The sequence below is a fragment of the Podarcis vaucheri genome (genome assembly GCF_965113315.1).
Source record: "Podarcis vaucheri genome assembly, chromosome: 2".
Lineage (NCBI taxonomy): Eukaryota > Metazoa > Chordata > Lepidosauria > Squamata > Lacertidae > Podarcis > Podarcis vaucheri.
In genome coordinates, this window is record NC_138760.1 from 121,066,127 (window position 1) to 121,093,522 (window position 27,396).

General features: G+C 44.0%; 1 protein-coding gene and 3 long non-coding RNA genes across 4 annotated transcripts in view; 2 read left to right on the forward strand and 2 right to left on the reverse strand.

Annotated features, from left to right (window-relative positions):
- The window catches only part of LOC309523625, a 123,554-nt gene that overhangs the window by 18,593 nt on the left and 77,565 nt on the right, over nt 1–27,396 (forward strand). The gene's annotated exons all lie outside the window — the stretch shown is intronic.
- Nucleotides 942–27,313, forward strand: LOC309523631. The gene is made up of 2 exons (XR_014215473.1): nt 942–2,224; nt 23,442–27,313. It is a non-coding gene; the product is annotated as an uncharacterized lncRNA (long non-coding RNA).
- The window catches only part of LOC309523543 (uncharacterized protein), a 62,101-nt gene continuing 39,453 nt past the window's right edge, over nt 4,749–27,396 (reverse strand). Inside the window, exons 3-4 of the mRNA XM_082207405.1 lie at nt 12,515–12,701; nt 4,749–6,460 (exon numbers count right to left, since the gene is read on the reverse strand). Coding sequence (XP_082063531.1) covers nt 4,812–6,460; nt 12,515–12,614 — 1,749 coding nt within the window. The 5' untranslated portion in view covers nt 12,615–12,701 and the 3' untranslated portion in view covers nt 4,749–4,811. The remainder of the gene's footprint in view (nt 6,461–12,514; nt 12,702–27,396) is intronic.
- Nucleotides 22,982–23,290, reverse strand: LOC309526264. The gene is made up of 2 exons (XR_014216697.1): nt 23,091–23,290; nt 22,982–23,053 (listed from the first exon to the last, which is right to left on the reverse strand). It is a non-coding gene; the product is annotated as an uncharacterized lncRNA (long non-coding RNA).

Below are 27,396 nucleotides of genomic sequence, written 5' to 3' on the forward strand. Positions count from 1 at the left end.
ATGGCTGTTGTCCAGAACAGTTGGATTTTGGGACACTCCCACCACATGTGGAAGTATGTGCCTGTGGAGGTGCACCCTCTCCAGCATTTTGGTGAGGTTCCTGGGTGTATTAGCGCTAGTTTCCTTGGTGTTAGGTACCACCTGTAGGTGAGTTTCAGTGTGAGTTCTTTTCTTTTCGTTGATATGGATTTAAAGGGGGGTTTAGACCACATTCTGGTCCATTGAGTGGGGTTTATCTCATAGCCTATGTCATTCTCCCATTGATTTTTGATTGCGTCTAGGGGATTTGCGAGATTTTGGAGTAGTATTTTGTATATTGCGGATACCATCCCTTTACCGTTTCCCTTTGTTGTTAGAAGGAGGTTTTCGAAGGTTGTCAGGGGCCTAGTTGCTGCTGATTTTACTGTTGGGTTGTTTAAGAGGGCATGTAGTTGGTGTTGTGTTAACCAGGGCATTTGGGTGTCTTCTAGTTTGTCTTGTATTTCTTGTGTTGACAAGGGTTTGTCATTTTTATAAAAGTCTATTAGGCGATACAAGCCTTTGGTTCGCCAGGTTTTTATCTTCAGGTTTTGTGCTGCATGGTGGAATAATGGGTGGTATGCCAGGGGGATTAGTGGGGATGGGGTTGGGGATAGTTTGCCTATTTGTGTTTTCCATGCTTTGAGCATGGTCTGTGTGTACCTGTTAAGTGTTGTGGGAATTTTCTTTAGTTTGTTTGGGAGGAGTGGGTATGTTGTGGTGCAGGTGTTTTCAATTGTGTCCTTCTAGAGGTGTACCCATTGTTTTGTCTCCTTAATTTTTTTTATTACATAACGCTCCAGCAGGAAGGTAAACAGCCTTTCCGTGCGCTGCTCCGGTTGGCCAAAGCGGCTTAGTCATGCTGGCCACGACCCAAAAACTGTACGCCAGCTCCCTCGGCCAATAAAGTGAGATGAGCACCGCAACTCGAGTCGGCCACGACTTGACCTAATGCTCAGGGGTCCCTTTACCTTTATGCTTGGTAGTAGATATAATAAAATACCTAGAAATGAGACCAGATAAAAAGGCATCAATGATCTTGGTGGATGTGGAGAAAGCATTTGATGTTTCAGGGGCATTCATGCAAAAAACTTTGGAAATGACGAGTTTGGGTGAGAAAATATGTAGTGGCATAAAAGCGATTTATAATTCCCAAAAGGTCAGACTAATTATCAATGGTGAAATATCAGAAGATTTTAATATCTCTAAGGGAACAAGACAGGGCTGCCCTCTTTCTCCTCTCCTCTTTATCACACTTCTGGAAGTATATTTTAAAGCAGTAACAGAAGACCCTAGACTAGAAGGAATTAAAGTTGGACAAAGGGCCTAGAAGGTCAGAGCCTAAGCAGACAATCTAATAATTACAACAGAAAACCCTCTAGAGCAGCAGTTCTCAACCTGTGGGTCCCCAGATGTTGTTGGACTACAACTCCCATCATCCCTGAGCTCTGGCCTTGCTAGTAACATCTGGGGACCCACAGGTTGAAAAAAGCTGCTTTAGAGTAATATTGGAAAAAACAAGGTGAAGAATAAAATACAAAATACAGACTTAAAAGAAAGGGGAGGCTTTTCCCTTAAAGATCTCAAAATTTACTATGAAGCAGCTTGTCTTACTCGGATTCGGGATTGGATTAAATTGGAGAAAGAAGAGGCAATAGAACTGGAAGGACATGACAACAGATTTGCTTGGCATGCATATTTGTGGTATGGGAAAACAAAAGTACACAAAGGACTCCACAATACTATAATAAGTTTTTAATAAAGGTATGGGGAAAATACAAAGAATTATTGGAACCCCAAACTCCATGGTGGCTATCACCCATTGAAGCACTATCACTTAAGACGTCAGCAATGAAAGGAATATGGCCAACATACAGAGAATTACTTATAGAACAAGAAGGAAAGTTAAAATTGAAAGACTATGATGAGATAAAGGAATTTTGAGTGATGGTGATGGATATTTGTTGTAAGAAAGAAAACCAATAAAAATTATTATAAAAAAGAAAAGAAAAGAAGAAAGGTGTTTGGACAATTATCATGATTCAAAATTAATAAAGAAAAAACAAAACTGGTAAAAAAAATAGATATACAAGAAAAAGTAAACTTAGAAATAGAAACAGGACTTAAAATTACTAACAGAGCAAAGTATTTAGGTATTTGGATAACCATGAAAAACATTAATTTATAGAAAGACATTTATATTAAGGTATGGAACGATATTAGGAAAGACTAATCTGGAGTAAATTAAAACTCACGTTATGGGGAAAATTTCTACAATCAAGATGGTAGCTTTACCAAAAATGCAGTTCCTTTTTCAATCAATTCTGGTTCTTAATGGCTTAAATTGTTTTAAAGAATGGCACAGGTATTTGGCAAAATACATTTGTCAGGGCAAAAAAACCCGAATTAAATTTAAATTATTAACAGAAACCAAAACAAAGGAGGGTTTGGAATGCCAGATCTTAGGATCTACTACGAAGCTGCCTGCCTGGTCTGGCTCAAGGAATGATCTTGAAGAATACTAAATTATTGGATATTGAGGGCTGGGATAATATGGTGCGGTGGCACAGCTACCTGGGTTATTATAAAACAAAAATCCACAATGGATTTCTAAATCACATTATTAGGAAAGCCTTATATGAAATTTGGGAAAGGAACAAAAAAATATTAGAACCAAAAACCCGATGGTGGTTGTCACCAATGGAGGCAGAGGCAGTAAAAAGAAAAAATATGGCAGTGGTGCCCTCCCTGTGGAATACCTTCCCAAAAGATGTCAACGGAAAAAACAGCAAACAGACTTTAAAAGACATCTGAAGGCTGTCCTGTTTAGGGAAGCTTTTAATATCTGAAGGACTATTGTATTTCAGTATTTTGTTGGAAGCCACCAAGATTGGTGGGGGAAATCCAGCCAGATGGGCGTGGTGCAAATAAAAAATATTATTATTATTATTGCAGTTCTTTCCTGTACATCCAGACACTTGAAAATCATCTTCACTTCCCAGGAAATCTGGGAAAACTCCATACATTTATATGGTTTCCCGCCTGTGTGAATTATCTTATGAATATTAAGGTCTCCACTCCCTCTGAAGCTTTTTCCACGTTTCATAAATCTGGTTTTCCCCATGTGAGTTAGCGGGTGTTTCCTAAGGTTCCATATTGACTTAAGCTTCTCCCTTTCGGAGTTTGCCAGTGTAATGTAAGTTTATCCTCCCAGTTGAAGCTCTTCCCACACTGAATACGTTCCAATGGTTTCTCCCCTGTATGAGTTAGTTGGTGTATTCTAAGTGCTCTACTTTTGCTGAAGCTCCTTCCACATGCCATACATTAAAATGGTTTCTTCCCCATGTGTTAGTTGGTGTCTTGTAAGGTGTCGATATGGACTGAAGCTCTTTCCACATTCAGTACATTTACCGTATTTTTCGCCCTATAGGACGCACCGTCCCATAGGACGCGCCTAGTTTTTTTGGGGGGAAATAAAGAAAAAAAATTATTCCCCCCCCAGCCGCGGGGGAAGCCCAAGCTTTTAAAAACGCACCTACCATAGTTTTTAGAGGAGAAAAGGATATTTGCCCGAAGCGCAGAGGATATCTGCCCGAAGTTTTTAGAGAAGAAAAGGATATCCACCTGAACAGCAACCTCAGGACAGCAGTAGAGAAAATACAGATAGGGGTCTTGGCGGCAGCTTACCGTCGCACCCCCTCAAGAACCCCCAATTTGTCCTGTGCCACCTAAATGGCTGCCCTGAGCTGATCCCTAAAAACCCCACCCCACTCGCACTCACCCCAAAGCCAAGGCTTTGTATTACCCCTCCCCCCAAAAACCCAATTCAAAACACCCTACATGTAACCCCCCCAAAACCTTGCCTCTGATCTCTCATTTCCCCCCAAACCCCCTTGCCCCCAAAAAGAGGGTTCAGACCCCCCTCCTCATCTGGAGGCAGTACCTTCCTTCCTCCACACCCCCTCTATTTAGATCCCTAAACTTACCTACCTCCCCCCTCCCACCAGAAGATTAAAAAAATGCCCCTTTCCAGGAGGAGGAGGAGCAAGAGGTCTCCCCACCCTGAAAGAGCCCCCTCCCCTAATCAAGCCCCCTCCCGCCCTGTCCTCCCCCTCCCCCCGGGGATTATCTCACCCCTCCTTCGCCTCCTTCCCCGATGCAGCTCTGAGGGGGGGGGAGTCTGAGGGAGGGGGAGGAGGAAAAGGGGGGAAGAAGAGGAAAACGGGGGAGGGAGAAGGGGAGGCAGCACCTGTGGAGGAGGCCGGTCTCCGCGCTGCGCCACAGCAGCAGCAGCAACTGCAGTAGCCGCCTTTCCGCTCGCCTTCCCTCCTCACCTGTCAGCGCCGCCTCCTCCTTCCCGTCCCCTTCTCCGCCCTCCTTCCACTCAGTGCCCCAGTGCTTCGCCCGCCCCTGGTGCCTCAGCCACCTCCTTCTCCCGTCCTCCTTGTGGCAGCGGTGGCGTCTTCCCCTCAGGCAACAACATGGTGGTGGGAAGCAGAGCGGGCGCCTTGCGCTGGGTAGGGGTTGAACTGTGCTCGCCCGCCCGACCTGTTTCTCCCTCCCTGCCTGCCTGAGCGATAAAAAGGGGCGTGGCATGCAGGCAACTCTCCGCAAGTTGCGGGAGCCCAGCGCCGGGCTCCCGCGCCTTGCGGAGAGCTGCGCGAAGCCTGGAGAGCCAGAGGGGTCGGTGCGCACCGACCCCTCTAGCTCTCCAGGCTTCAGCAAAAGCCTGCATTCGCCCCATAGGACGCACACACATTTCTCCTTCATTTTTGGAGGGGAAAAAGTGCGTCCTATGGGGCAAAAAATGGCTTCTCCCATGTGAGTTCGTTGATGTTTCCTAAGGTGTTCATTTTGACTGAAGCTCTTTCCACATTCAATACATTTAAGTGGTTTCTCCCCGTGTGAATTTTTTGGTGTTTTCTATGGTGTCCACTTTCACTGAAGCTCTTTCCAGATTCAATACATTGAAATTGTTTCTCCCCCATGTGAGTTCGTTGGTGCATTCTAAGTGTTCCATATAGACTGAAGCTCTTTCCACATTCAATACATTTAAATGATTTCTCCTGAGTGTGAGCTCGTTGGTGCATTCTAAATGTTCTATTTTGACTGAAGCACTTTCCACATTCAGTACATTTAAATGGTTTCTCCCCCGTGTGAGTTTGTTGATGGCTTCTAAGGTGTCCATTTTGACTGAAGCTCTTTCCACATTCAATACATTTAAATGGTTTCTCTCCTGTGTGAGTTCGTTGGTGTATTCTAAGGTGTCCATATTGACTGAAGCTCTTTCCACATTCAATACATTTAAATGGTGTCTCCCCTGTATGAGTTTGTTGGTGTATTCTAAGTGTTCCATTTTGACTGAAGCTCTTTCCACATTCAATACATTCAAATGGTTTCTCCCCCGTGTGAGTTCGTTGGTGTCTTCTAAGGTTTCCACTTTCACTGAAGCTCTTTCCACATTCAATACATTCAAATGGTTTCTCTCCCGTGTGAGTTCGGTGGTGTACTCTAAGGTCTCCACTTTCACTGAAGCTCTTTCCACATTCAGTACATTTAAATGGTTTCTCCCCCGTGTGAGTTAGTTGATGGCTTCTAAGGTGTCCCTTGTGATTGAAGCTCTTTCCACATTCAAGACATTTAAATGGTTTCTCCCCCGTATGAGTTTGTTGATGTTTTCTTAGTGCTCCACTTTCACTGAAGCTCTTTCCACATTCAATACATTTAAATGGTTTCTCCCCTGTGTGAGTTCGTTGGTGCATCCTAAGTGTTCCATATCGACTGAAGCACTTTCCACATTCAATACATTTAAAAGGTTTCTCCCCCGTGTGAGTTAGTTGGTGTATTCTAAGTGTTCCATATCGACTGAAGCACTTTCCACATTCAATACATTCAAATGGTTTCTCCCCCGTGTGAGTTCGTTGATGATTTCTAAGGTTTCCAATTACACTGAAGCGCTTTCCACATTCGATACAGTCAAATGGTTTCTCCCCCGTGTGAGTCCGTTGGTGTATTCTAAGGTGTTCACTTCTACTGAAGCTCTTTCCACATTCTATACATTTAAATGGTTTCTCCCCCGTGTGAGTTCGTTGATGTTTTCTTAGTGCTCTACTTTCACTGAAGCTCTTTCCACATTCAATACATTTAAATGGTTTCTCCCCCGTGTGAGTTCGTTGGTGTATTCTAAGCTTTCCATTTCGACTGAAGCACTTTCCACATTCAATACATTCAAATGGTTTATCCACTGTGTTAGTTCTTTGATGTTTCTTTCGATAGTCAGTACATTTAAATGGTTTCTCCTCTATGTGGATTCGTTGATGTGTCCTCAGTCTTCCACTGTGACTAAAGCACATCCCACATTCCAGGCATTTAAACTGTTTCTTTGTTCTTCCCAATGAATTCACAGATGGCTCCATAGAATTCTGGCCATCATCTTCCTCACCTGTTTGAGAGTGGGGGAGGGGGAAGAGAATCCTGTTAAGACTTTCAAGAAAGACAAGAAAGGAACTGAACACATGTCAGTACCAGCATGCACCTTCTCTTATTTTAAAACTGTCTCCTTTCTCCACTGTCCTCTCTATGTTCCAAACTTTTAGGAATGCAGGTGAGATAATGGCAAGAAAAACACATGATCACTCCATTCACACTTAATAAACTGCATTATTTTATAATCTGTGGTGGAATTGGCTTCTTAGACACATCTCTGTATTTCTCTTTGTCCAGGGAGGAAAGGATCACAGGCTCAAGTAGCAGTCTCCCCTATGATTAAGAAGTCAAACTTTCGTGTTACTGTGCCACAAGTAACTGTAAAAATATTGCAATATCTTAGAACAGGCATCCCCAAACTTGGCCCTCCAGATTCCCATCAGCCCTGACCATTGGTCCTGTTAGCCAGGGATGATGGACGTTGTGGTCCCAAAACATCTGGAGAGCCAAGTTAGGGGGTGCCTGTATCAGAACATAAGAAGAGCCTGCTCGATTGGGCAAAGGACGACCTAGTCCAGCATCCTCTTCTCACAGTGGCCAACTAAATGCCTGTGGGAAATCAGCAAGCAGGATTGGAGTACAAGAGCCCTCTGCCTTCCTGTGCTTTCCAGGAACTAGTATCAAGAAGCATTATTGCCTAGGACCACAAGGGAAGAGCACAGACATCAGTCTAATCCTCTTTTTCAAGCTATCCAAGTGACAGAATCAAGGATTAAAAATAAATTATTAACAGATGTAAGAGAGAGAGGAGGTTTTGCCCTGCCGGGTTTGAAACTTTATTATGAAACATCCTGTATCTACTAGAACTGGGAATGGATTACATTGGAAAACACAGATACTGTATTTTAGATCTGGAAGGACACAAATAATTTATGGTAGGAAAAGGCCAAGGTGCATAGAGCTTTTCAGACTCATATAGTAAGAAAATCAATTTGTAGGGTATGGGAGAAGTATAAAAATTTGCTTGAGTAAAAAACATCCTGGTGGCTTTCCCCCTTGGAAGCAATATCTCTGAAAAAAATTGAATATAAGAAGTAATTGGCCGACTTACAGAGAGGTGTTAACTGAAGTTGAAAACCAACTGGAATTAAAAGATTTTGAAGAGATAAGGGAAGCTGTAACTGACTGGTTACAGTACCATCAACTAAACGATATCTTTAAGATAGACAAATAGAAAGGTTTTAGTTATGAGACATCACAATTTTAAAAAGAACTCTTAGGAAGTAACATAAAAAGATCTCTCTAAAATGTATAACTTGCTCCTAGAACGGTATACAAAGGATGAACAGGTCAAATCAGTTATGACGAAATGGGAAAGGGACTTAGGACATAACATACAAATGGCAGATTGGGAGAGGCTCTGGAAAACAGATCTGAAATTCACAGCTTGTGGTACATTGAAAGAAAACTACATTAAAATGATGTGCTGGTGGTATTTGACTCCTAGTAAGTTATCTAAAACATATAGAGTAAGTTCAAATATCTGCTGGAAATGTAAAGAAGCGGGTACCTTTTGCTATATGTGGTGGCCATGTAAGATAACAGTATCATTTTGGGAAATGGTATATAATGAAAAAGTAGAAACATCACCTTGCCAACGAGCGCAGTGAAAACCAGGAAGGAAAAAAAAAAGGCTGGGGAAGGCACGGGATGAGGGGCAGGAGAGCGGGAGCGGGCTTTTTAGTTCTGCAGCTTGTTTTGAGGCAGGATAGATTTGAGCATTGTCTGGGTCCCAGTGCCCCTACTCCTTTTTTAGGCTCCATTCTATTGCTGCCAGTGGCTGCTTATTACTCAAACTGAACCTGATACCAGTAGCCACGTGTACAAACAACGTAGAAGGCTGCAAGGAGGAGTGCTTTTACACAGCTAATGGCGAATCCCCTGCAATCCAATTCCTGATCACTTGCTCAAATCTATCCTGCCTCAAAACAAGCAATCGAAGGAAAAGGCTGCAAACTGTTAAATGGAAAAAAAAACCCAGGCACAGGGCAAATACCTTGAGTAAAATAGTAAAGGGAGGCAGGTGATTCAAAGCCAGCAGGCACTTTTAAAAGTGGTGCGCAGCCAGCAACAGCTGCAGAAGGTTCTCCCACTCCCTAAACGGAGCAATGAGGCTGCAAAGGGACGGCAGGACACAGGAGGGGTTGGATCGGGAAGGATAAAATTTAAGCAACCAGCAGCAAAAAAAAAACCAACCTCGAGCTCTGAGCCACGAGCGCAGTGAAAATCAGGAGGTAAAAAAGGAAGGCTGCTGGAGAATGGAGGGCAGAGGGGGAAATTACGCAAATCCCCCACGTCTCAGCTGATCCGCTGGCTCCTGGAACCTGCATACTAAACAAACATACAGCTCCTGTCCCTCTTAGTCTCACTCTGATATACCAGTAGTTTATTAAATAGTTTAGTACAACATTTGATTCAGAATATTTCCCCCCTGTTTTCCTCCTCTGAAAACTAGGTGCGTCTTATGGTCCGGTGCGCCTTATGGCGCAAAAAATACGGTACTATCAGGACCCATGAAAGGGATGGAGCGAAGCCATGTGATTCAGAGAATCTCAGGAATTGATTATATAAATGTATTTGATATAAACTTGCAGTTGTAAAAAGCAATAAAAATATTTCAAAAAAAGGGAAGTCCATAGATTGACTATGCTTCTGTTGATTCATCATTTGCAAACCCAGAAATAGGGGCTCCTGTTTTTGAACTTTTCCTCGGAAACCGAACGTGCTCCTGAGCTTCCATTTTTATTGTTGCACAGCAAATTTACTTCCCCCCCATCGTAATTAAGGTTTTTTTTATCCCACTTGTATCCTTGAGCAGCTAATTTAAGTCTCCCCTCCCATTGTAATTCAAGCTTTTTTCATCCCATTTGTTCCCTTGCACAGCTGATTTAAGCCCCCAGCCCATCAATATTAAAGCCATTTCTGGTTGCAGTGTTCTGAGGTGACATTTGGTGCTTTAGTTTTTTCCTATTTTTTGCATTTTTGTTTGTGTGGCTTTTTCATTTTTGATTGTGGCTTCTTTTTTTAATTTTACCGTATTTTTTGCACCATAACACTCAATTTTCCTCCTAGAAAGTAAGTGGAAATGTCTGTGTGTGTTAAGGAGCGAATGCCTACGGATGGCGGGGTATCTGCTGCAGTCGTGAGCAGAGGATCCATGGTTCCCCTTCCTTCCCTCCTCCGTGGCTTGCTTTGAAACAACAAAGCGGGAGAAGAGCCCCTACAGAGGTGCAAAAACATGCTTACAAAGCATGGATCCACATGGATCCTCAGGATTTTTGCATTGAGCTACCCCAAACTCACCGTCAGATCACATGTCTGTGCCCACAGCATGAACCACAAAAATCATACATCCATTGTTTTGTTTAGAATATTTTTTTTTCTTGTTTTCCTCCTCTAAAAACTATGTGCATGTTATGGTCGGGTGCGTGTTATAGAGCGAAAAATACAGTAATTTTTATCATCAACAATACTGTCTTCTTTATTTTACGGTACAGAACATTGATTACTGCTTTCATTTTATGGATCAATGGTCTTGTTAGATAGTAAAATTCATGTTAAATTGCTGTTATAGGGGTTGTTTTTAAAAGTCTGGAACGGATTACCGTATCTTTCGCCCTATAGGACTCACTTTTTCCCCTCCAAAAATGAAGGGGAAATCTGGGTGCATCCTATGGGGCGAATGCATGCTTTCGCTGAAGCTTGGAGAGCGAGAGGGGTCGGTGCGCACCGACCCCTCTCGCTCTCCAGGCTTCAGGAAGACATCCGCAGCCTAGGCAGCCCTGCGGGAGGTCCGCAGGGATGTCAAGTCTGCGGATAGCAGCCTGCTTCCTGGAGCGTCGGGCGCCCTGAAAGCAGAGCGCCCCTCGCGCCGGGCAGACATCCGCAGCATGGGGAGCCCTGCAGGAGTTCCCCGCAGGGCTCCCCACGCTGTGGATAGCAGCCTGCCGCCCAGCACGAGGGGCCCCCTAAAGCAGAGCACCCCTCTCACCGGACAGACATCGGCCAGCCCCACAAGCTCGGGGGACAGCAGGGAGGCACAGCGCCGCCATCCCGCTGTTCCTGGACCTGGTTCGGTTTCCCCGACCTGCTTTTGGGGGGGAAATAAAGGGGAAAAAATTTCCTTTATTTCCCCGCCAAAAAACTAGGTGCGTCCTGTGGGACGGAAAACACGGTACTCCATTTTGCCTTACTTTCTTTTTTTTTAAAAAAAAAAATTTATTGAGATTTTACAAACATTAAAAAGTTTCAAAGTTTAGACTTAACAAATAAGAACAAAGAATAACCTTAAAAAAAGAAAAAAACCTACAAAAATACAAAAACAGAACACATGAAAAATACAAAATAGAAAACAGTTAACAAAAAGAAAAAAAAGAAAAGAAAAAAATCAATAATTTCATATCTTATACTTCATTTACTAGCTTCCTGACCTACTCACGCCTCCCTTTTTGTATTCCAGTTCATATATTTAATTCAGCAAATCCTTACCCTCTGTCATTTATCTTTACTCAATATCTTAACCTATTATAACCATATGTTTATAACCATTATCAATCCATATTTACATATTCTTGATAATCTTTTTACCAATACCACTTATTTTCCATCCGACATCATTTTAACATTCCTTAATTTAACAGTATTTCTGCAAGTAGTCTCTAAATTTCTTCCAGTCTTCTTCCACCAACTCTTCTCCCTGGTCACAGATTCTGCCAGTCATTTCTGCCAATTCCATGTAGTCCATCACTTTCATCTGCCATTCTTCCAGTGTGGGTAAATCCTGTGTCTTCCACTACTTTGCAATCAGTATTCTTGCTGCTGTTGTTGCAAACATAAAAAAGGTTCTATCCTTCTTTGGTACCAATTGGCCGACTATGCCCAGGAGAAAGGCCTCTGGTTTCTTCAGAAAGGTATATTTAAATACCTTTTTCATTTCATTATAGATCATCTCCCAGAAAGCCTTAATCTTTGGGCACGTCCACCAAAGGTGAAAGAATGTACCTTCAGTTTCTTTACATTTCCAGCATTTATTATCGGGCAAGTGATAGATTTTTGCAAGCTTGACTGGTGTTATGTACCACCTGTATATTACTTTCATAATATTCTCTCTTAAGGCATTACATGCCGTAAATTTCATACCTGTGGTCCACAACTGTTCCCAGTCAGCAAACATAATGTTATGTCCAACATCCTGTGCCCATTTAATCATGGCAGATTTAACCGTTTCATCCTGAGTGTTCCATTTTAACAGCAAGTTATACATTCTTAAAAGTATCTTTGTATTGGGATCTAGCAATTCTGTTTCCAACTTTGATTTTTCCACCTGGAAGCCATTTTTTTGGTCCAAATTATATACCTCTCTTATTTGATAATAATGAAGCCAATCTCGCACTCTATCTTTTAATTTCTCAAAACTCTGCAATTTCAATTTATCTCCTTCTTGCTCCAAGATCTCCCAATATTTTGGCCACTTGGCATTTTGCATTACTTTCTATGGGAAAGCATGCCTTGGTTTTGAAACGCTTTGGTTTTGGAAGACTTCCGGAACCTATTATGTTTGAGTACCAAGGTACCACTGTAACTCCTAAGATTTAAAACCCTGGAGGAAGAAAATCCGCCCCCCACTACAGTGGTACCTCAGGTTAAGTACTTAATTCGTTCCGGAGGTCGGTTCTTAACATGAAACTGTTCTTAACCTGAAGCAACACTTTAGCTAATGCGGCCTCCTGCTACTACTGCACGTTTTTTGTTCTCATCCTGAAGCAAAGTTCTTAACCAGAGGTACTATTTCTGGGTTAGCGGAGTCTGTAACCTGAAGCGTATGTAACCCGAGGTACCACTGTACTTTATGAAAGGGATTCAAGAAACAAAGAGCTGCTTTGGAGAAGGCCTCACCCCTTCCTTCTTCCTGTCAGGAACTTCCTTCCATTTGTCTCCTCTCCATCTTTTCCTCTTTCTCCCTCCACCATCCATCTATCCCTGTCCCCATCTCCTCTCCCCTGGAACTCACCAGATTTCTCCAAGGGTCCTGGGAGGGAATGCTCAGAGGTTGTGGGGAGGGATACGGGAGACAGCCGGACCAGGTCAACCGTCCATCTTCCTCCTTCCATCCTGGCCAGGGTTGCAGGTTCAGTCTCAGCTAGGTTTGAAGGTCCAGCTTCCTGAAGAGCGCAGAATCCAGAGCAAGTTGCAGCTTCCTGGGAGGGAGGGAAGAAGAAGCCAAGGGAGTCTGAGAGCCCCTGCAGGGATTCTCCTGCCCAAGACATTCTGCTGCCCCTGGAGAAGCCCCAACTGGGCACCCCTTCTCCAATATCCTCCACCCCTTTTAAAACACCTTTGGCAATTCCTTTCACCTGCCTGTCCCACCTCCCTTCCTAAGGCTGGCATGGTATGCACATTAGTGGCCTGAGAGTAGATCCCATGGAACTTAAGAGTTAATCTGCAAAGGACTGCTCTGAATTCATGGGTGGCCCTTGCATGGAGAAGAAGGAAGCCCCTTGCTTGCATCTGGACCCCCTGGGAGAGGCGGGGGATCCGCCCATTGCTCCCTCTGTCCTCCCTGACTCCTCCTCTGTCGTTCTGCCCTACAAACACCCTTTGCTTTTGTTGCTCAGGGGAGAGAGGCAGGAAGAGCCTTCAAACCCATCCCTTTCCTCCTCTGCTGCCTTTTCTTGCAGCAGCCCAGTGAGAGGGGAAGGAGCTGCAGCGCCTGGTTCACTTCAGATACACACATTGTTTACTAGGATTTTGAATGAACACGTCCTCTGCCTTCCATGCGGTGGGTGTGGGGGGGTTAAAAGTGTTGTGGAGACCCCCCCCTCCAGTCCTTTTGGGAAACAGGAGCTTTGGTCAGGAGTAAACAACTTAGATGGCAAGTTCACAAGAGAAGCACTTTGGAGCACTGCTTGCTAATACTATGTGTTTGGACCTAGAGGACAACATACACGTTTACACCCCCTGGTTCCTTAAAGAGGACACTTCTTTAAATTCAAAGGCCATTTCTACAAAATGGAAGTCTTCTGATGGCAGCCCTATATAGGGAAGTTTTCGATGTTTTAAATTTTTTGGTGTTTTTGTTGGAAGCTGCCCAGAGTGGCTGAGGCAACACAGTTTTTATTTATTTATATTATTATTATTATTCCCTCCTAAGCCCATCCTGCTATGCATGCTGGTCAGAGACTTTGTCCGAATCCTACCCCTTGAACACAAGAGGGCTTCCTATTTTTACTGCTGTTCTTTAAATTTCTATACTGCCCTTCCTCCAAAGATCACAGGGCAGCTTCCAATAATAATAATAATAATAATAATAATAATAATAATAATAATAATAATAGAATCATAGAATCATAGAATCATAGAGTTGGAAGAGACCACAAGGGCCATCGAGTCCAACCCCCTGCCAAGCAGGAAACACCATCAGAGCACTCCTGACATATGGTTGTCAAGCCTCTGCTTAAAGACCTCCAAAGTAGGAGACTCCACCACACTCCTTGGCAGCAAATTCCACTGTCGAACAGCTCTTACTGTCAGGAAGTTCCTCCTAATGTTTAGGTGGAATCTTCTTTCTTGTAGTTTGGATCCATTGCTCCGTGTCCGCTTCTCTGGAGCAGCAGAAAACAACCTTTCTCCCTCCTCTATGTGACATCCTTTTATATATTTGAACATGGCTATCATATCACCCCTTAACCTCCTCTTCTCCAGGCTAAACATGCCCAGCTCCCTTAGCCGTTCCTCATAAGGCATCGTTTCCAGGCCTTTGACCATTTTGGTTGCCCTCCTCTGGACACTTTCCAGTTTGTCAGTGTCCTTCTTGAATTGTGGTGCCCAGAACTGGACACAGTACTCCAGGTGAGGTCTGACCAGAGCAGAATACAGTGGCACTATTACTTCCCTTGATCTAGATGCTATACTCCTATTGATGCAGCCCAGAATTGCATTGGCTTTTTTAGCTGCCGCGTCACACTGTTGGCTCATGTCAAGTTTGTGGTCAACCAAGACTCCTAGATCCTTTTCACATGTACTGCTCTCAAGCCAGGTGTCACCCATCTTGTATTTGTGCCTCTCATTTTTTTTGCCCAAGTGCAATACTTTACATTTCTCCCTGTTAAAATTCATCTTGTTTATTTTTGCCCAGTTCTCTAATCTGTCAAGGTCGTTTTGAAGTGTGATCCTGTCCTCTGGGGTGTTAGCCACCCCTCCCAGTTTGGTGTCATCTGCAAATTTGATCAGGATGCCCTTGAGTCCATCATCCAAGTCGTTGATAAAGATGTTGAATAAGACCGGGCCCAAGACAGAACCCTGTGGCACCCCACTAGTCACTCTTCTCCAGGATGAAGAGGAACCATTGATGAGCACCCTTTGGGTTCGGTCAGTCAGCCAGTTACAAATCCACTGAGTGGTAGCATAGTCAAGACCGCATTTTACCAGCTTCTTTACAAGAATATCATGGGGCACCTTGTCAAATGCCTTGCTGAAATCAAGGTAGGCTACATCCACTGCGTTCCCTTCATCTACCAGGCTTGTAATTCTGTCAAAAAACGAGATCAGGTTAGTCTGACATGACTTATTTTTCAGAAATCCATGCTGACTATTGGTGATCACAGCATTCCTTTCTAGGTGCTCACAGACTGTTTGCTTAATGATCTGCTCCAGAATCTTCCCTGCTATTGATGTCAGACTGACTGGGCGGTAATTATTTGGGTCCTCTCTTTTCCCCTTTTTGAAAATAGGGACAACATTTGCCCTCCTCCAGTCTGCCGGGACTTCGCCTGTTCTCCAGGAATTCTCAAAGATGACTGCCAGTGGTTCTGAGATCACATCTGCCAGTTCTTTTAATACTCTTGGATGCAGTTCATCTGGCCCTGGAGACTTGAATACATCTAAACTAGCCAAATATTCTTGTACTATCTCCTTAGTTATTCTGGGCTGTGTTTCCTTTGCTGAATCATTTGCTCCAAATTCTTCAGGTCGGGCATTGTTTTCTTTATCGGAGAAGACTGAGGCAAAGAAGGCATTGAGGAGTTCAGCCCTTTCTGTGTCCCCTGTTTGCATTTCACCATCTTCTCCTCTGAGTGACCCCACAGTTTCTTTGTTCTTCCTTTTGCTACGAACATACCCATAAAAGCCTTTTTTGTTGCTTTTAACCTCTCTAGCAAGCCTGAGTTCATTCTGTGCTTTAGCTTTTCTGACTTTGTGTCTACATGTGCTGGCTATTTGTTTGAATTCCTCTTTGGTGGTTTCCCCCCTTTTCCATTTTTTGTACACATCCTTTTTTAATCTTAATTCAGTTAAAAGTTCTTTAGATAGCCACCCTGGCTTCTTTAGGCACCTTCCATGTTTCCGTCTCATTGGTATTGCCTGACGTTGTGCTTTTAGTATCTCCCTCTTAACAAACTCCCAGCCATCATGAACTCCCTTTCCTTTTAGTATTGTTGTCCATGGGATCTCACCCAGCACTTCCCTAAGTTTTATGAAGTCGGCTTTCTTAAAGTCAAGAAATTGAGTCCTAGTATGCTTGGCTGCTCCTTTCCGCTGTATAGTAAACTTCAGAAGAGCATGATCACTCGCGCCTAATGATCCTTCCACTTCTACCCCACTAACCAGGTCATCAACATTGGTTAGGACCAGATCTAAAATGGCTGTTCCTCTTGTTGCTTCTCCCACTTTCTGGACAATGAAGTTGTCTGCAAGGCCAGTGAGGAATCTGTTTGACCTTATGCTCTTGGCTGAGTTTGACGTCCAACAAATATCCGGGTAATTGAAGTCCCCCATTACTACTATCTCCCTTCCTTTTGCATGCTTGGCCATCTGTTCCAGGAAGGCATCATCTATGTCCTCCGTTTGGCTTGGGGATCTATAGTAAACTCCCACAATGAGGTCTCTGTTATTCTTCTCTCCCTTAATTTTGACCCAAATGCTCTCACTTTGGCTTTGAGGATCTAAATCTTGGATCTCTTCACAGGTATACACATCCCTGACATATAACGCCACTCCTCCTCCTTTCTTGTCTGATCTGTTTCTCTGAAATAGATTGTATCCCTCCATTATTACATTCCAATCATGGGACTTATCCCACCAGGTTTCAGTGATGCCTATTATGTCATATTTAGTTTGCTGTACCAAGAGCTCAAGCTCATCTTGTTTATTTCCCATGCTTTGCGCATTAGTGTACAGACATTGAAGTCCATTAATCATTCCCCCGTGTCTCTTATTTAAGGATTTTTTCCTCCCACCACTAGGTCCGTGTGCTGTTTTCTCCATTTGGTCTATGACATTTGGATGATCATCTTCATTAATTGATAGGCTCCTACCTTCAGGAGCACTGTCTCCCTCCCCCACATTAGTCAGTTTAAAGCCCTCCTGATGAGGTTTCTGAGATTTTTGGCAAAAACATTTCTCCCAACCGTTGTGAGGTGCAGCCCATCACTTGCCAGAAGTCCATCTTCAAGAAACTGCAGTCCGTGATCTAAGAATCCAAACCGTTCCTGTTTACACCATTTGCGAAGCCAGCTGTTCACTTCCACTATTTTCCCCTCTCTCCCTGGGCCACGTCGTTCAACTGGGAGGACAGATGAGATGACAATTTGTGCATTTAGTTGCTTCAATTTCCTGCCGAGAGCCTCGTAGTCTCTTTTGATCTTCTGGAGGCTATTGCTTGCAGTGTCATTGGTTCCCACATGAACCAAGAGGAAGGGGTATTTGTCAGTGGGTTTTATGATTCCTTGCAGTCGTTCAGTTACATCTTGGATCTTAGCCCCGGGGAGACAGCACACTTCCCGAGACATCTTGTCAGGCCCACAGATCACTGCTTCTGTTCCCCTCAGTAGGGAATCCCCTATCACCACTACACGCCTCCTCTTGGGTTTGGTCGGGGTTCTTCCGTGAGCTGTCCATTCCAAGGTCGCCTGCACATTCCCTGAGGACTGACTTTGCTGCTCGTCTTCATATACCTGATCGACTGTAATGAGGGAGAGATCCTCAAATGGAGTCTGCTCTTCGTCTTCCATGATAGGGGAGAGGACCTCAAAGCGATTGTGTATTTCTAAGCAATCAGAGTGAACCCTGGGCCTCCTACTTCTTTGAGTCACGTTTCTCCATATATCTGGCTCCTGTGTTGGTGAACTAGACTCCTTCTCAGGGGAGTCCCCTGTCTCCTCCTTGGTGGAGACGGTGTGCTCTGTTGCTTCCAAGAAGAGCTCCAGCTCTCTAAGTCTTTGGAGTGTAGCTACACGTTCCTCCAGTTGCTGGACTTTGTCTTTTAAGAGAGCAATCAACATGCAATTGCTGCAGGTAAAGCTGCCTGCAACCTTTGGCAAGATGGCAAACATTGCGCAGGAATCGCAGGCGACTGCAGCTGTTCCCTCCCCTTCCATCTTGAGATCGTGTCGTTGGGGTTGGCTACAGTGGTCCTCCATCATAAAAAGCTTGAAGACAGGACAAATAACTTCCCCCACACAAAAAAACACCTAGATCTCCCCCCACAAACGTTTGAGACTAGCTCCCCTAAATCTAAAAGATGGATCTAACTGCGCGCGCGCTGCCCCCTCTGACCTTTACAGAGGGAAAACAGCTAATCAGCCACAAGGAAACACACACACACAAGAAAACCCTTTTTGCTCCTTCTTCAACTGCTGCCCTGCAAACTCTAATAATAATAATACTTTTTTATACCCCGCCCTCCCCAGCCAAGGCCGGGCTCAGAGCGGCTTACAAGCAATAATAAAAACAAGTTGAATGATTACAACTTAAAAACAAAATTAAAATACAACATTAAAATATTGAAACATTAAAATATTAAAATGTAGCCTCATCGCAGGAGAAGAAGGAAAGAAAAAAGAAAGAGAGGGAGGGAATCAAATTGGCACCAAGCCAAAGGCCAGGCGGAACAACTCTGTCTTACAGGCCCTGCGGAAATATATCAGATCCTGCAGGGCCCTGGTCTCAGGAGACAGAGCGTTCCACCAGGCCGGAGCCAGTGCTGAAAAGACCCTGGCTCTGGTTGAAGCCAATCTAACTTCCTTAGGGCCCGGGACCACTAGGGTGTTGCTATTTATGGACCTTGAGGCTCTCCATGGGGCATACTGGGAGAGGCGGTCCCATAGGTATGAGGGTCCTAGGCCGTGAAGGGCTTTAAAGGTCAAAAGCAGCACCTTAAATCTGACCCTGTACTCCACCGGGAGCCAGTGCAGCTTGAAAAGCACTGGATGAATATGCTCCCATGGCAGAGACCGCATGAGGAGCCTCGCTGCAGCATTCTGCACCCGCTGGAGTTTCTGGGACAGTTTCAAGGGCAGCCCCGCATAGAGCGAATTACAGTAGTCAAGCCTGGAGATGACTGTTACATGGATCACTGTGGCCAGGTCGGGGCGGGAAAGGTAAGGGACCAACTGCTTGATGCAGCGAAGGTGGAAAAATGTCACCTTGGCTGTTGCTGTAACCTGCGCCTCCATGGAAAGGGAGGCGTCAAGGATTACACCCAAACTCTCAACGGAAGGCAATGGCACTAATTGGGCCCCCACCAGAGAAGGGAGTTGGTCCCTCATCCCCATGCCATCCCGACCCAGCCATAGGACCTCTGTCTTCGAAGAATTTAGTTTCAATCGGCTCCCACGAAACCATCCAGCCACAGCTTCCAAGCATCTGGTCAGTGTGTTCGGGGCCGAGTTGGTGTGGCCATCCATCAGCAGATAGAGCTGAGTGTCATCAGCATATTGGTGACAGCCCAGCCCAAAGCTCCGGATAATCTGGGCAAGGGATCGCATAAAGATGTTTAAAAGCATCGGGGAGAGAATTGTGCCCTGTGGCACTCCACACACCAAGGAGTGGTGCGACGACATTTCCCTCCCTAGTGCCACCCTCTGTCCCCGACCAGAGATAAAAGAGTACAGCCAGTTACGGGCTATGCCCTGTATCCCCAAGTCTGCGAGGCGGTGGTCCAGAAGATCATGATCAACCATGTCAAAGGCAAAGATAATGATCGACCATGACAAATCTAGAAGGATGACCAGTCCTGACCCATCTCGATCCAGTTGTCTACGGAGATCATCTGTTAGAGCAACCAGAGCCGTCTCGGTCCCAAAACCAGGATGGAAACCGGACTGAAATGGATCTGAAGCCGATGTTTCCTCCAGAAACCAACCAAGCTGTTCGGCAACAGCTCTCTCAATTACCTTACCGAAGAGAAAAACACAGAGATGCATAGCAGAGTAAGAAATAAAAACAACACCCCCCAACTCAGTTGTGAAGTCCATAGATTGTTTAATAAGCCAAACCCCTGGGAGAAGAGCAAGGCTTTCGCCTGTTGCCTAAAGATAAGGTCCTCCTCCGAGGGGTCTTCTGCTGGGGTATAGATACTAAATTTAAATTACAGTGGTACCTTGGGTTAAATACTTAATTCGTTCTGGAGGTCAGTTCTTAACGTGAAACTGTTCTTAATCTGAAACACCACTTTAGCTAATGGTGCCTCCTGCTGCTGGAGCACGATTTCTGTTCTCATCCTGAAGGAAAGTTCTTAACCCGAGGTACTATTTCTGAGTTAGCAGAGTCTGTAACCTGAAGCGTATGTAACCCGAGGTAGCACTGTAATACTATTAAGGCGATCCTGGCCAGCAATGCCCACCCCTCTCCCCTCTCCTGCCTCCTTCCCTGCAACTCCCTTTCCACCAGATCCCTGCAGGAGGAAGCTTCTCCCCCCTCCCCTTCAAGGCCCCCTTTAAGAAAACAGCTCCCTTCCTTCCCTTCTCCCCCTCCCCGTCCGGGGGCTTCTCATCCTGGACCCCCTCGCAAAGCCCCTTCCCTCCTTCCCCGCCCCTTGCTTTGCACTCACCCGAAATCGCGGGCAGCGGGGGCGGGAATGGGAGCCCCCGCGTGGGAGGCAGGGAGTGAGGGCGCTTAATTAGGAGGCTTGATTAGGAAGCAGCCCCTCCTCCGCCTCCGCAGGATGCAGCCCCCCTTCCCGCCTCCTCCCCTCCCTCCTTTGCCAGCTCCAATTTTATCTCTGCTGGTGAAGCCGGAAGTGGAGGCAACTCTGAGGAGGAAGGAGAAGTTTCTCTCCACGCTCAGCCTCTTGTCTGTTATTTGATAATTGGGGGGAAGGAAAACCTTGTAGCACCCAAGCAATGGGAAGGCGAGGGAGGGAACGTGTGCATAGGGAATAAAAGCTCATTCTTTGCCCCAGCTGGACTGTGCCTGCTTTGGCTCCCAGCTCCTGCAAGAATATATTGTCCTCACTAAGGGCTTGCCGATCAGAAGATTGGCAGTTCGAATCCCCGCGAAGGGGTGAGCTCCCATTGTTCTGTCTCTGCTCCTGCCAACCTAGCAGTTCGAAAGCACATCAAACTGCAAGTAGATAAATAGGTACCTGTTGTAAACAAAATCTGCCCTTATTCCCTTATGGGGGACACAAGAGCCCTTATAGAGTCCTTTGCCGGTTCTCCATCAGTGGGAGAAAATAACAGAGGCCAACCAGAGACTATTGAGAAGCAAAGCAGCTAGTAAGCCTGATCTTTATTGAACTGTTGCAACAGGTTGCTCCCCTCACAGGCAGGAGAAAGGAGGAGGACCCCGGACAAAGGTGTGCCGGCCATTATATAGAACTTTTAAATTCCCTGCCCTGGAGCTCAAGACCACCCCTCCATACATCATACATACATCACAGAAGCGGTTGTAACCCAAGACCACCCCCCACCAACATCATACTTACATCACAGAAAAGGTGGTCTACAACAGAACTTTGAATGTTGTTGTTTTTCCTGTCTGCCAGGTTATGTGATAATGTCTTATCTGATTGCCTTTCCTGGTAGTCTGGCCATTCCTTTGAGACGGTGATTACCCAATTCCTGAGACAATGGGAAGGCCCCTCCCCCCTCCCTCCTTGCACGGAATACATTTCGTCAGTTTGGGAGTCAAAATGGTTTCAGGACGGTCTTCCTGTGCTGCTCCAGAGACGTGCTCCACGTATCTATGTACGTGTTTCATTGGTACATTTATGAACATCTATTATATATAAAAGGGACGCGGGTGGCGCTGTGGGTAAAACCTCAGCGCCTAGGACTTGCCGATCACAGGGTCGGCAGTTCGAATCCCCGCGGCGGGCTGAGCTCCCGTCGTTCGGTCCCAGCTCCTGCCCACCTAGCAGTTTGAAAGCACCCTTAAGTGCAAGTAGATAAATAGGTACCACTTTCTAGTGGGAAGGTAAACGGTGTCCTGTTTGCTGCTCTGGTGCCGGTTCGCCACAGCAGCTTCGTCATGCTGGCCACGTGACCCGGAAGTGTCTGCAGACAGCATAGGCTCCCGGCCTCTAGAGTGAGATGAGCGCACAACCCTAGAGTCTGTCAAGACTGGCCTGTATGGGCAAGGGTACCTTTACCTTTACCTATTATATATAAAAGGCCTTAAATTTTTTTGTTACATAACGCTCCAGCGGGAAGGTGAACGGCGTTTCCGTGCACTGCTCCGGATCGCCAGAAGCGGCTTAGTCATGCTGGCCACATGACCTGGAAGCTGTAAGCCGGCTCCCTCGGCCAGTAAAGTGAGATGAGCACCGCAACCCTAGAGTTGTCCGCGACTGGACCTAATGGTCAGGGGTCCCTTTACCTTTGATTCTTAGTAGATACAATAAAATACCTAGAAATGAGACCAGATAAAAAGGCAGCCCTGCTCTTGGTGGATGCAGAGAAAGCATTTGATGTTTCAGGGGCATTCATGCAAAAAACTTTGGAAATGATGAGTTTGAGTGAGAAAATATGCAGTGGTATAAAAGCGATTTATAATTCCCAAAAGGTCAGACTAATTATAAATGGTGAAATATCAGAAGCTTTTAATATCTCTAAGGGAACAAGACAGGGCTGCCCTCTTTCTCCTCTCCTCTTTATCACACTTCTGGAAGTATATTTTAAAGCAGTAACAGAAGACCCTAGACTAGAAGGAATTAAAGTTGGACAAAGGGCCTATAAGGTCGGAGCCTTTTCAGACAATCTAATAATTACAACAGAAAACCCTCTATAGCAGCAGTTCTCAACCTGTGGGTCCCCAGATGTTGTTGGTCTACAACTCCCATCATCCCTGAGCTCTGGCCTTGCTAGCTAGGGGTGATGGGAGTTGTAGTTCAGCAACATCTGGGGACCCACAGGTTGAAAAAGGCTGCTCTGGGAAACCCAGGCAGATGGGCGGGGTACAAATAATAAATTATTGTTGTTATTATTACTATGATTTATTATTGTTGTTGTTGTTGTTGTTGTTGTAATGTTGGAAAAAACAAGGCCAAGAATAAAATACAAAACTCAGACTTAAAAGAAAGGGGAGGCTTTTCCCTTCCAGATCTCAAAATTTACTATGAAGCAGCTTGTCTTACTCGGATTCGAGATTGGATTAAATTGGAGAAAGAAAAGGCAATAGAACTGGAAGGACATGACAACAGATTTGGTTGGCATGCATATTTGTGGTATGGGAAAACAAAAGTACACAAAGGACTCCACAATACAATAATAAGTTTTTAATAAAGGTATGAGGAAAATACAAAAAATTATTGGAACCCCAAACTCCATGGTGGCTATCACCCATTGAAGCACTATCACTTAACACATCACTAATGGAAGGAATACGGCCAACATACAGAGAATTACTAATAGAACAAGAAGGAAAGTTAAAATTGAAAGACTATGATGAGATATAGGAATATTTAGTGATGGTGATGAATATTTATTGTAAGAAAGAAAATCAATAAAAATGATTATAATAAAAGGAGAGGAAAGGAAAAAGAAAGGCGTTTGGACAATTATCACGATTCAAAATTAATAAAGAAAAAACAAAACTCGTAAAATAATTAGATATACAAGAAAAAGTAAAGTTAGAAATAGACTTAAAATTACAGAGCAAAGTATTTAGCAATTTGGATAACCATGAAAAACATTAATTTATAGAAAGACAATTATATTAAGGTATGGAGCAAAATTAGGAAAGACTTAGAAATCTGGAGTAAATTAAAACTCACGTTGTGGGGAAGAATTTCTACAATCAAGATGGTAGTTTTACCAAAAATGCAGTTCCTTTTTCAATCAATTCAGGTTCTTAATGGCTTAAATTGCTTTAAGGAATGGCACAGGTATTTGGCGAAATACATTTGGAAGGGGGGAAAAAAAACAGAATTAAATTTAAACTATTAACAGTAACTAAAAACAAAGGAGGGTTTGGAATGCCAGATTTTAGGATCTACTATGAAGTTGCCTGCCTGGGGGCCACCAGGTGGCGCGTTGGAAGATGGCCGACAACAACATCTCTCTGGCCCATACAAGGTAAATAAGGGGCTGCTATGGGAGGTATGCAGTCTTCCTACCCCCCCAGGAGACGGGGGGCACTGCCTTGCCAGCGGTGTTCACAATGCACCCCCTGATCCGAGAGATGGGGCTGCCGAACACTTGGCACGAGCCCTCGATGAAGTCAGATCTTCCTGACGCCGATTCCAATTAGCGCGTGCTGGTTAGCTTCAGCTCGGAATTATAATTGGAAACATACGATTGGAATGAAGCTGAAGCACATATATCAAGTAATGTTCGAGAGATAAGAGTGCTGATTAATGGATCTCTGTGACCGGGAGTGACAGATGGATAAGTAAATCTTCTGATGAATCACCACTAGGAGACTGTATGTTTGGAATGAAGGGGGGTGTGTGTGGAGGAAAAAACTTTTTTTTCTTTGCACGATGTGATATTAATAACCCTTCACCCCAGATAGAAATAAGATAGTTGCATTTTTATTAATCACAAGCAGGAATTCAAGAACTGTGTGGGATGGATTATAACAGGAGAGAGGATTGGTGAACAGTGAGAAAGAGGAAAATTTTAATGACGCAGTTAAAAAATGGCGTCTCGCCAAGACAGGCTTGCCGGAGAAAGAAGGACAGGGGGAGGAGAATCAGGATTATTCGAAAGAGAAGGAATGTTGGAACGCAAACTTGACCTGACAGAGCCTCCTGACTCATTTGATTTATTTGGCAAGCCTGAGAAAAGTAAAGGACAGACTGAAGATTAATTTTTTTTATGGAAGCGCTGAACAGAGGCTGTCCCTGAGTGATATGATCTTTGGACAGTACAAAACCCACACAGAGGATGCCTGTTTTCAATCTGCTTGTGAAAATTATCAGAGATCACAAAGAAAGGAATATACGATAACAAGAAGAGAAAGAAAGTAATTAAAGGACTATCTGGATTGAACTGGATAGAACTGTCTAATTAAAGCAGTAATATAAGTGATGTTTGGACTCGTTCAGAGTTTTGGACTTGTGCGGAGCTTGATGTATGGGTACCCCCAACAAAATTTAAAATTTGGCTGTATAATTTGAAACTAATGTGATTTGGATAATGTGATGTGATTGGCCTGTTAATAGAAATTTTTTTTTTTTTTAAAAAAAGAGAAGTTGCCTGCCTGGTCTAGCTCAAGGAATGGATGATCTTGAAGAATACTAAATTATTGGACATTGAGGGCTGGGATAATATAGTGGGGTGGCACGGCTACCCGGGTTACAATAAAGCAAAAATCCACAAGGGATTCCTAAATCACATTATTAGGAAAGCCTTATATGAAGTTTGGGAAAGGAACAAAAAAATATTAGAACCAAAAACCCGATGGTGGTTGTCACCAATGGAGGCAGAGGCAGTAAAAAGAAAAAATATGGATTCAAATTGGTTGATGTATAAAGATCTTTTAGAGGAAGTAAATAGTAGATTACAAATGAAAAAAATATGAAATAAGACATACAGGAAAAGGCTGGTTTCAATACCATCAATTAAATCCAATTTTTGAGGAAGACAAGAATGTAAATGGATTTGATACAAAATTATCCGAAATAGACAAAAAAAATGATTATAAATGATGATAAAAATTTATCAAAAATGTATAAACTATTATTAAATTGGCACTTAAGAGACAAAGAGTTTAAAGATGTCATGGTCAAATGGGCACAAGATATCGGTCATTCAATTGATTTAGAAAAATGGGAAAACTTATAGAAAAGAAGAGGAGGAGTTTGGATTTGATATCCCGCCTTTCACTCCCCTTCAGTAGTCTCAAAGCGGCTAACATTCTCCTTTCCCTTCCTCCCCCACAACAAACACTCTGTGAGGTGAGTGGGGCTGAGAGACTTCAAAGAAGTGTGACTAGCCCAAGGTCACCCAGCAGCTGCATGTGGAGGAGCGGAGACGCAAACCCGGTTCCCCAGATTACGAGACTACCGCTCTTAACCACTACACCGCACCACACCACATAAGATTTACAGCATGTTATACAATAAAATAATTTTTTAAAAAAATGATGTACAGATGGTATCTTAAACCCTCGAAATTGGCTAAAATGTACCAAAACACCAGTGGAAAGTGTTGGAGGTGCAAACTTAAAGAAGAGAATTTCTTCCATATGTGGTGGACGTGCCCTAAAATTAAATAATTTTGAGATACCATTAATGAAGAATTAAATAAAATGTTAAGACATACTATTCCCAAAAAACCAGAAATGTTTTTTTGGGCCTATTAACAACAGACATCCCAAAAGAAACCAAAAGAATATTTTTGTATGCAGTAACGGCAGCCAGAATAGTAATGGCTAAAAATTGGAAAAGTAACATAACACCAACGAAAGAAGAGTTCTTAAATTGTCAGGATATCTTGAATTGGCCAGACTTACAGGTTTAATAAGAAGTTATTCTAATGAGAAAATAAGGAGAGAGTGGAAAGTCTTTATAAATTATATGAAGAGAACCGATTTCCAGATTCATACTTGGCTTAGTTTATAATAAAAATGTCACAGGTAATTAGAATAATTCTTCAAAAAATTAATAATTACAGACAACCAGTGATATGAAAAATAAAGAGCCACATGGAGTTAGTTAGAAGTCATTCCCCCCCCCTTTCTTTTTCTTTTTTGGTGTTTTTCGTTCTTTTTCCTTTTTTGGAGAGAATATAATGTTTTGTATTTTTGATTGCATATTATGTTTAGATCCTTGTAATTTTGTTTTGGCATTTTCTTCTCTTTTCTATTGTTTGTTTGATTTATTCAATGCTTGTTTGTGTGATGTAGAAGTATAAATTAAAAAAGAAAAAAAGAGGGTCACCAAATAGCATGGCCCCCCATTTTAGTTTGAGGACTATCCCTGCCTCCGGGTCTGGTGTCATTTGGATGGATACTGGAATCAGCAAGGGAGACCCACATGACCCGAAGGTGCTGCTATGGAATGCCAGGTCAATGATTCATAAGACCACTGCCATCCATGACTTGATTGTGGATGGAGAACTTGACCTGGCATGTTTAACAGAGACCTGGTGGGATGAAGCAGGTGGACCTGTCCTTGCCACTGCTTGTCCATCAGGTTTCTCATATGCACAGCAACCCAAGTCATGTGGGCAGGGGAGGGGTGTGATTTGCAGTGATTTGTAGGAAGTCATTAATTTGCACCAGGCGTCCTATTGGGAAGACCCAGTTCTCTGAGTGCATGTTCTTGAAGTTGGATAATAGGGGCATTACAGGATTCCTTTTGGTGTACCGACCACCCCGCTGCACCAAGGATTCCCTGCCCATGCTGCTTCAGGTCGTGGCAGATGTTCACCTGGAGACACCTAATTTGGTTGTCCTGGGGGATTTTAACATTCACGCCAACACAACCTTACAAGGGGCCGATTGGGACTTTGTGGAAAGCATGGCCTCCATGGGCTGTCCCTAAATAAGTTTGGCCCAACGTATAGTCGCAGAAATGCCTTAGACCTGGTTTTTCTCCTCTATGGATGTTGGTGATCTGACACTAAGTAAAAGCGAAACTAAATAAGTGCCATGTTCAGATCACTTCCTGGTGCAACTGGACTTCTCCACAACCCTTCCCCTCTGCAGGGAGGTGGGTTCGATTTGGAT